The sequence below is a fragment of the Brassica oleracea genome, chromosome C5, assembly GCF_000695525.1.
Source record: "Brassica oleracea var. oleracea cultivar TO1000 chromosome C5, BOL, whole genome shotgun sequence".
Classification (NCBI taxonomy): Eukaryota; Viridiplantae; Streptophyta; class Magnoliopsida; order Brassicales; family Brassicaceae; genus Brassica; species Brassica oleracea.
The window spans coordinates 38,221,755-38,231,916 of record NC_027752.1 but is presented as its reverse complement, the minus strand read 5'-3'; the positions used below and the strand labels follow the sequence as shown (position 1 = coordinate 38,231,916).

The 10,162-nt window shown below is 36.8% G+C and overlaps 1 protein-coding gene and 1 pseudogene across 1 annotated transcript; both read right to left on the bottom strand.

Annotated features, from left to right (window-relative positions):
• Positions 1-976: 976 nt before the first annotated feature.
• On the bottom strand, positions 977-2,193 carry LOC106292260 (annotated as a pseudogene).
• A 3,936-nt stretch (positions 2,194-6,129) lies between these two features.
• Positions 6,130-9,847, bottom strand: LOC106293373 (translocase of chloroplast 120, chloroplastic-like). The gene is made up of 3 exons (XM_013729052.1): positions 9,768-9,847; positions 6,469-9,591; positions 6,130-6,381 (listed from the first exon to the last, which is right to left on the bottom strand). Exon 2 carries the CDS (start codon positions 9,587-9,589, stop codon positions 6,533-6,535), a length of 3,057 nt encoding a protein of 1,018 aa, XP_013584506.1. The 5' UTR covers positions 9,590-9,591; positions 9,768-9,847; the 3' UTR covers positions 6,130-6,381; positions 6,469-6,532.
• Between the last annotated feature and the right edge of the window lie 315 nt (positions 9,848-10,162).

The window sequence follows — 10,162 nt, the reverse complement described above, 5'->3', positions numbered from 1 at the left end:
TTCTCTCTTCACAAATATGGACCACCTTTTTTGGAGGGTCTCTCCCCAAATAGACACTCATCAGTTTGCATGGATATTATGGTGCATTTGGAAATGAAGAAATAATAAAGTCTTCAGTAATTTAGACATTGATCCGAGGGAAACGCTCAAATTAGCAGAAACAGAATCAACACTTTGGGCAGAAGCACAAATGGTTAAAACACATGGAGCAATACATCAGGCTGGGGTTTCGACCCTACCGATGATCTCGGGACGATGGTGTTTCACAGATGGGTCCTGGAAAGAAAATGACTTCTTCTCAGGCCAGGGTTGGTACAATACTTTAGAAGGTTTTGATGGTTTAATAGGGGCACGAAATGTCAGGGCTAGTCTCTCTCCTCTTCATGCAGAGATGAAAGCCTTACTGTGGGCAATGGAGTGTATGAGGAATTTGCGTCAGTATCAAGTCACAATTTTTATAAGGATATCCGACACCCAGATATCCGAGAACCCCGGATCCGGATAAAAATAATAAAATTATGGATCCGCCGGATAAGGATCCGGATCCGGATATCTTAAAATTACCCGAATATCCGATCCGTCCCAGGCCTATTACAAACCATTTAAACTTATAAAAATGAAAACAAATATTAATCAAATGTAATTAATTATGTATTTTGTGAATATATACATCTGTATGAGTATAGAAAAATCACCTAGTAATATAATATTTATAAAGTGAGCTAACTCTAGCTGCAACAATGACAATGAATTTATAAATCACATTACAAACAATTTAAACTTATAAAAATGAAAACAAATATTAATCATATGTAATTAATTATGCATTTTGTGAATATATATATATGTATGAGTATGGAAAAATCATCTAATAATATAATATTTATAAAGTGAGCTAACTCTAGCTGCAACAATGACAATGAATTTATGAATGAAAAAAAAAACAAAATCGAAATAAACATTAATTTCTTCAGTATCAAAACCAAACAAGAAGAGAAATTAACGTAATAAAAACTAAACTTGTTAGTAATACTTCTTCTCTTGGTCCACCAGGAATCAGGACTAAGCTTGGAAAATAGGTACAATGCAAAGGCCAAGGATCAACCACAGAATTTAGTTGAACATTTCTGATCAACTTGTTTTCTTTCAAAACATAGATCCAAGGATGGCCAGCTTTATCGCAAGAACACAAAACAAGCTTTTTATCGTCGATGAAGTAACTTGACTGAGAGTAGGAATATTCATTCGCTACTAAACCTGGAAAGTTAGGTATAGAAAAAGTCACGAAGTTCATCAACCACATCATCACCATCCTCAACGTTAATCTTGTTCTTGGTCACCCAAATCTCAATCTTCTTTGTCTTGTAGCATTGTTTCAACAACGAAAACCGATCTCCTCTGAAGACTCTTAAGGACAAGAGCATTGCGAGGATGGTTCATCCCACATGGTAGATCACAAAAGAATGAATAGAATATCTCGCTCGAAAAATCAAAGTTAACTAGATGGTAAAAGGGATCAGTCCTGTCACAGAAAGCAATCCAGTACAAATTTCCATGTAACAATACACCACATCTCTTGAAGAAGGTAGCTGGTTTATTTTTCCTACTTTTGTCTCCCTGTCTAGGTTTCAACTTGGAGTCTTTCCACTCTTCGGAAGAAAATTCTTGGGTTTCCCAAATGGGACGGTAATTCGTTCTGTAAGACCCAATGGTCTTGTAACGTCTTTCCGCAACTCTCATGTTGTCATTATTATCATAACCTATGTCATTGATTCGGAAACTAGGCTGGCTAGCATCAGCTTTGATCCATCTACTTTGTTTCAACCACGGGTTCCAAACCGCAGCTCCTTTATCCATGCTACATAGCAAGAACTCATTGCAATCGACCAAAAGTTTAATTTCAGATTCTATCCCTGGAACTTCCAATGTTAACTCACGCACCAATATCTTAGGGTCAATGCTTACCAAGTAAATCTTGGATTTGGTTGTTAAGATGAATCAAAAAGTCAACTTGTGGTTGTTAATGAACGTCTCGTCGTTGAAGAGAGCGTTCCATTGTTTGCATACGGTTCTGAAGCGAACAAGAGATATTGGAGGGACATGAGTGAGTATTTCTTCAATCATCTCCCGTGGTAGCTCATGTTCCTGATCATGTGCAGCTATAGCCTTTTTCGTTTTGGTTGAAGCCATCATCTATTTTCGTAGAGCTAGGGTTTGAACCAAATGTTCGTCAAATATGAATGCGATGTTCAAAACAATAAACTTGTTAATTGATATATGTCACCATATTAACCATTTGGCTTATGTAGTCAAAAATACATTAATATCATCTAAATGTCTCGATCACATTATGATATACATTTTGATGTATCTACTCTATCTACTCTATTAAAATAGAATCATATTTAAATTTACTGTGTCATATTTTAAAATAGACCTCTTAAATATGCTGTGACTAAATATTGACACTTTCTATTATACCATCTTTAATAACTTTTGTATTTATCTTTATCTACATTTACATTACATTAGATTAACTCTATTAAATTAAAACAAGTATCTTCGACATAAATAAAAAATTGCTGATTAGAATTGGTTGAATGATTGATTATACCTAGGTGTAGTTTCTTATTTTCTGGGTTTTTGATTATTAAAATCTGTCTTTCTATTTGATTCAGAAAAAAAAAAAATTTGATTCCTGGCGTTTGATTATTAGTTGTTGATATTCAAATGTATGATCAGTGTTCATAGATTCATTGGTAATTAAATCTGCGAAACAGAAGTTGCTGATTTGGTTTAAGATTCCAAGAACAGATCGTCTAATACGGGGCGACTGCTTTTCCATCTACCACCCGCAAACGCAGCTTTTGCGGTTGGTAGCGGTTGTCGGCGGTTTGCAACAATCACTCAAATCGCTTTAAACCGCCTCAAACCGCTCCGAATCTCATAAATTCAAAAGCTGGCTCCAGCTAGCGTTTGCGGCTGCGGGCGGTTACGGGAGGGTAAAATTTTTTTATTTTTTTAAAACAACATATATACAAAAGTAAAAATATTTAATAAAAAATTTAAAATTGAAATTATGAAAATATTAAAATATATCTATTATATTTTAATTAATATTATAAAATTTTATAATAAAAACAATTTCAATAAATTTTCAAAAATTAAAATTATAACTTTTTAAATAGAAATTTTATATTTATTATAATTTTATGATTTTTGATACTTTTATAATTATATTAAATTTAAATATTGTTAATTTATTATTTGACTACTACCGCATTTGGTAGTTAACCAGTCACAAGTCACCCGCAAACACACCAATTTTTAACCGCAGTACCAGTCGTACAAATCTCTTAAAACCGCTAGAAACCGCAACCGTCCGCATCCACAAACTCCCGTAACCGCAACCGCAACCGCTGCGTTTGAACCACTCAGCACTTAGTCATCTCCATGTTTGTCTTCACTTTCCTTCAGAAACTCACTTAGGTCGGACTTTGTAAATTGCAATCATGTGACCGCTTTGCCTTCTAGAGTTTCCAGTATATTCGATAGTTTCATTTCAGCGTCATGATTCAAATATCCACTGAGGTTTGATCTTATTGGCTTATTTAAGTGATTTCTTAATAATCCACATGACCAATAAGCTTCATGCATGATCATCTCACGTCGACTCTGCTTTTTTTTCCTGATTGGTGATCCTTGATTCTGGCTTTCTTAATAAGATCATTTTTCCGATAATTCCTATTTCCGTCACAAAAGAAATGAGAACACATTGATAATATAATCTCCACGCGTGTTCTTTCTTATATAATTGGTGTGATCTAATATTTTAACAAGCTTCAGTCTTGATTAATTTGTGTTTTTGGTTTTTCACAAGGAAGGTATGGTGATGGAGAATGAGTAATACGACACCTTAACCGTCAAAACTGATACTTCCGAAACTAACATTAAAAAGACAACTTAACAGTTTTTTTTTGTATCATCAATTCCTTGTGGGAATATGAGTAAAGAATTTTAAACTTTTTCCTAGTTTGATTTTTTCTCATGCAAGGAAAGTTCATCGGAGATTCTCAAGTTACTAAAAACTTTCAGGTGATGATTAGATGATTTTGTTCACATTGCAACTGTTTCTTTGGTTTGGTTTGTTGTTTACTAGAACCTTGATGATGTAAAAATTCTGTTTTTTTGGTTCAAGGTGATAGGATCAGTCTTTGCGATTAAAAATATTACTCATATTTTTCCTGAGATTAACGTAACAATCAATTACGGTGCGTACTAACCCGAGGTGATACCAAAATTTTCATAATGCTATTCTCAGTGGGACTAGCAAGAAAGATCCCAAGAAGTTTATCCATGAAGACCTGGATTAGTAGTACTGCTAAGTTAACTCCCCATGTTCTTGGAGCTGATCTTACCGCCTACCGGTAGATGCAGCGGTATGAACCTATACACACAAAATGGAGTTTTTGTAATTGATTTTCAAACAAAAGTTGATGTTTGTCTTTATCTCTTCGTTTTATTGAGTGTTTGCTTGGAATGATACCTTTGCAGGTTATCACATGGGCTTATGCACCCGGTGAACGTATAACAAAATACATTTTCTTTTTCAGAAAAAATATTCTCTGAAGCTCTTTTTTTCTAAAAAAAAATCTCAACACGAAGAGAATTGTACAACAACATGTTCTGTTAAGAAGTCATGACAGACATGAAAGCTGGATCATTGTTTTTAGGTTTTTCTTTTATGTGTTGGTCGTTAAGGATACCACTATCATGTGTCCGGTTATTTATGAAATAATTTGAGAAATTGTAAAATGTTCTTTTCACTTTATCATTAGTCTTAAGTGGTTTTGTATCCAAGCGACATTTCATTAAACTTATATTCTTATCGTCTATAAGTTAGTTTAACACAATAGATCTCAAATATATCCAATACGAAAACCATTAAATATAATTTTATTTTTCAAAAACACTAACAAATTTTTAAAAATTATTAAATAAAATTTAGATCGAAATATTTTGATCTACGTTATATGAATTATATCACTGCCAAAAAAAATAACTTGAAACTGTAATGTAAAATAAAAATTTAAATTGAATGGCCACCAAAACAAATCAACAATACTATTATTTACACAATATAACAAACATAATTTACCTTTTCATAAGAAAACAAATCTATAATTATAAATGAAAAATCCGCGTGGGCTACCCTAAATTTTCTTTCGATTATACCTTGCATATATTCAAAAATATGTATCTTACATGATTTTATTAATTTTACATTATGATTTGTATCAAATGATTATGAGACATATTAGTCCCTTAAACATATTAAAATATAAATAATTAGTTTCAACAACCACCAATATATAGTAACTTATTTACCAAAAATATAGCTACTTAATCCTTATTTAGACTAAAAATATTTGATATTTCAAAATGATATGGGTTTATTTTGATCACAACCGTAGAATATACATATTACCTTTAAAAGATAGAGGTACAACTTGGTATATAATGTTGAAGTATACTGATTTTCTAAACATATTTAAAATATAAAAATATTCAATAAAACAAAATAAAATAAAAACAAAAGAAGTAACTGAAATATAGAACAATTGAACAAAAGAAGTAACTTTAAATTTTATCATGTTCTTAACACTGTTATTTGAACCAAACCAAAAACTAAAACAACTAACCCAAACCAAAGTCAAATTCATAAATAACAGAACAATTCGTATATTTTTTAAAATGAAATCTAAACATTGCAACTAAACCGAAATCAAACTGAAAACCAAAAATGCAATTTGGCAATAAACCAAAATTTATAAAATATCATTAAATCATAAAATTGCATCTAAAAACATAAATTATAAATAATCCAGCGCAACCGCGCGGATCAGAATCTAGCATAATAATTATTTTTCCTGATAAAAACTACAATACAAAGACATATTAAATACGTAGAGCAAAATCCTTAGCAGTCAGAGTCGTTAATTATATGAACGAAACACAGAAAAGTGCGGTATGGTTGGTCAACACTACAAGTAATGAGTAGGAGCAAAATCCGTTTAACAAGCTTTTATTTATGGCTTACCAGAGGGTGATGGGTGTTTTTAACGTCGATAAGTAAACCGCAACATAACTTTTATTAAGGCTTTATGCAAAATCCAGAGATAGACATGAACAAAAACAACTAGGTGTGCTTTTTTCTACCATACACCACACAAAAGGTTAAGGAAAGAAACTGAAACCACAGCTAAGTTCAAATTAGAAAAGGAACGAGCAAGTGTGTTCCGGCTATTTTGAGAAACAGAGGGCCTCCTCCTCCAACAATTTGTTCTTAAAACTTTTCAACCCAAGGGCACACCAAGGTTCCTGCTCAAAAACCACATCAACATCAGCAACCTATAAAGAGGGTCTACAGCAAATGGAATAAGCAAGCAAAAGCAGATAGATTAGTACCTTTTCAACTCACACTTAAGGATGTTCTTGTAGGAAGTGAAAACCCAAGTATAATTCATTATTGTCAATACTGCATTTGCTGAGGGGAATAATAACTAAACAGCTTCTTGAACAGAGGAACAAGTGCGACCATAGCAAGTTGGAGCTGCTCAGAGCTGTTTACGCGGACGCTTACTTGCCCTGTCCCTCTGTTGTTCAGATTAGCACGCGCAATTAGATTAGATGAACGTCCTATGGGCACTTGGGACTGTATATTCCCTCCGATAGCAAGATCCCCATGCCAATCCATCACAGAAAGTCCTAGAGTAGATAAAAACCTACCAAGCGGATAATCTTTATCTCTCAACTGAGCTTCTAAACTACCCCCATAAGCAACATCTCCTCGACTAGTCATTGCCCCTCCACACATAACCATTCTGAACCTTTTATTAGCAATCAACTTATCCTCAACTTTCAGACCCGCAGACACCGAATCACCCAAGAGCGTTACAGAGAGACCAGCTGCAGCTTTGTGTTTCCTAAAATTGTTAAATCTGGTATCACTTCTTACAGTGTAAGCCAATTCCTTCCCAGCATTTTGCATCTCAAAACCAAGGGCGGTTGATCTGCCCTCTCCATGTTTAACCGAGCTGGCCATTTCCAGCTGCACATTTGCATCCTTTTTGTCCTTTGTCACTTGGCCTGAGAAAGATATGGGTATCTTTTCTTTAACAACAAAAAGTCGTTCTGCATTGACACCTTCATAGCCAACATCATGATCCCACCCCTGAGTTTCTAGGACTGGCCTAACAAGCCACTGGTTGGAGGAATCAAGGGAGCGGTACCGGTGAGTAGGATTATCAGAATCGAAAGATGCAGGTAGAGATAAATCTGGCATGGGCACTGGAACAGAAGCAGGTTCACTTCTCTCCTCTTCTACATTTTCACTATGCTCCTCAGCCATACCTTTAATCTCGGCAGCATATTTCTTCATCATCTTACGTCTCTTTCTTTCCTCTTTTAGCTGCCTCTTCATAAATAGTTTCTCCCGGTACTCCATCTCATCGAGATATTCCTTCTTCTGAGATTTACTAAGCCTAGCCATCTCAGCATTAGTCAATCGCTTGAAAGGAGGAAGCTGATCGTACTCTGATTCTTCGTCAGAACCTGATGACTCGTCCAAATCATCTTCATCTTCTTCATCACCATACTGCTCTTCAGGAAGTTTGGCTTGCGGTCTTGATTGCAGAAACGATGAGAGGAGAAGTGGCAGTGGTGGAGCCTTGGATCGAGCTACAAATGGTCTCCCTGGAGTATTATTATCTTGTAATTTCAGAAGAGCATTTGCTTCTGCTAGAATCTTGGACGCAAATGAGAGTAACAGCAAATGAGGCTTCCACACTTGGCCATTTGGTAAGACTCTCTGACCTGCCCGATTTGTCCTGCAAGCAGAGTGGTTCTCAACTAGAGACACAGGGTTCATGAGCCTCATATCTCCAGCTGCTTGGCGAATGGCCTGCTGAATGACATGGGAACGTTGTGTTACAAACATGTCATAGCTAGAGGCAGTGCCATTTGGACCATCTGGTGGAGCAGAAGCGGCATGAGTCAAACCCACAATGGCATTAAACCATATTGATGGTCCAAAAACATCAGTGATGGTGCGCAAGAGAGGCGTGTCACCAGAATCTCTGCTTTGCATATCCAGCCTATCAAGATATAATACGATATCCGGTGGATTTTTCTTGATGAAAGCCTTAACAGACTTCAACATTTTCTCATTCTTGTGTTGATCAGACCATGATGGTAAGAGACCTGGAGTGTCAATCACCCGAACCTTAATTCCCTGAACAAAACCCTCAACCTCCTGAACCCTCTTTGTCCCCATCTGGAATGCATCCGTACAGATCTTCACTTCATCAAAAATAGAATTAATCGTAGCACTCTTACCAACACCACTTTTACCGAGCACCATAACTGTACAAGAAAAATCAAGTGGATCCTGTCCAGCTGCCTCAAGTTGTTCTGCCATGGAACTGGCTCGATCAAAACTAAAAGCACCCACACGGCTTCCGTTTCTCCCCCTCAACTGCTCAGCCAATCCAAGCCTATACAAAACTTGAGCAACAACAACGTTATGTGGAGTTTGCCCTAATCTATGTGAAAGCCTCAAAAACTTGACCCTGATCAACTGGAGCTTCTCACGGGTCTCATCATGCTCATCGGTCTCGGCAGTGGTAGGGTCTTCTGCCTGCTCAGACTGATTCTGAGACGCATTGCCATTTACACGAGGCTGATGAGGAACACGTGGGGTGGGTTCCAAAAGAGGAGCATCCCGCCCAAGGCCTGCTGGGCGAGCAGGAGGTGACGCTGCAGTATTACTTGTAGACTCTGTTGGTGAAACAGAACTTGCTACCTCAGATTTTCTTTCCTTAACCTCTGGACTTATATTCACACTGCTGCCTTGCTGCTTCTCAAAATCCTTATTAGGTTGATAAGTATGTTCAACACCAAGTCCTCCATTTTGAACTGTGTCATGTTCTCTACTGATGCGACCTTCAGTCTCTCCATTTTCCTCAGAACTAGATTTCTCCGATGGAGATGGGGTCCCAGCAGAAGCTACTTGAATACTATCATTGAAAGAAGTTTCACCTGAAGCACGCTCACCATTTCTTTGTGCCCCAGATACATCAACAGTTTCCTCCTTGTTTTCCTCTTCAATACCATCATTTGTTGTTTCCTCGATCACTTCAGCCACCAGCTGTTTCTTCTCAAGAAAAACAGTTCCATTTTCAGAAAAAGAATGGGTGGATGTCTCGTTGACATTCTCTGCACCTGCTTCCCCTTCATCACCATTCATTTGGGAAGTCACACAACCTGTTGCAGCCTCTCCCGTAGTTATATGTTGCAGGTTTGCCTCACCATGGCTCTCTCCATTAACATCTGGATCTTTCACTTCCTCTGAAGGTAAATCCTCGTGCAACCCATCATCGGCTCGAAAAGATTCAGGATTTGAACTGTGGATAGCTTCCACAAATACTTCATCTTCGGTATCCCTCGCATCATCATCAGAAACCACCAATTCAATTCTCTCTACTTGCTCATCGCTGACTCTATCGTCTGCAAGCTTCTTCTCTTCCATATCTGACAACCATAAACAAAACGAAATCACGAATCAATCAGACTAAAAAGGCTTAACCCTAACAACATAATTAGAGCAGAAACGAAACTCTGGAATACTCGTCTCTATCATTGAAAATGAAACCCCTAAAAGCTTATACAAAAAAAAGAGAGGAGAACAGCAATGGCGGAAAGCTAACCTCGTTTAGAGAGAGAGAGAGAGGCAGACTTCTGACGGGGAAGGTGGAGGAGGAGATAAGAGCTTTCCACGGACGGTGGATATCCGTTTTGGGTTTAAGCATCGTACGGTGGAAACATGAGGGCCTAGGCCTTTTAGATGGGCTGCTAAATCTTGTTGGCCTTTTTGCCATCACTACACGAGACAGATACTTGTTTTGTTCTTTCTTGGAGTTACTCACCTGTCTTTCTATTACTGTCAGTCGCAAATATTTTATATTAGCTATTACAAATGTGATTGTTTTGTATAAATATATATATGTATGGCTTACTAAATTGGTTAAATTTTACCTCAAGCAGGGCCGGCTTACCCACAAGCGGTCCCCGGGGCCAAGTCTATCTCTTTCCTATAATAATA

Coding starts and splice junctions, on each gene's coding strand:
- LOC106293373 (XM_013729052.1), bottom strand. CDS start 9,589: ATGGAAGAGAAGAAGCTTGCAGACGATAGAGTCAGCGATGAGCAAGTA.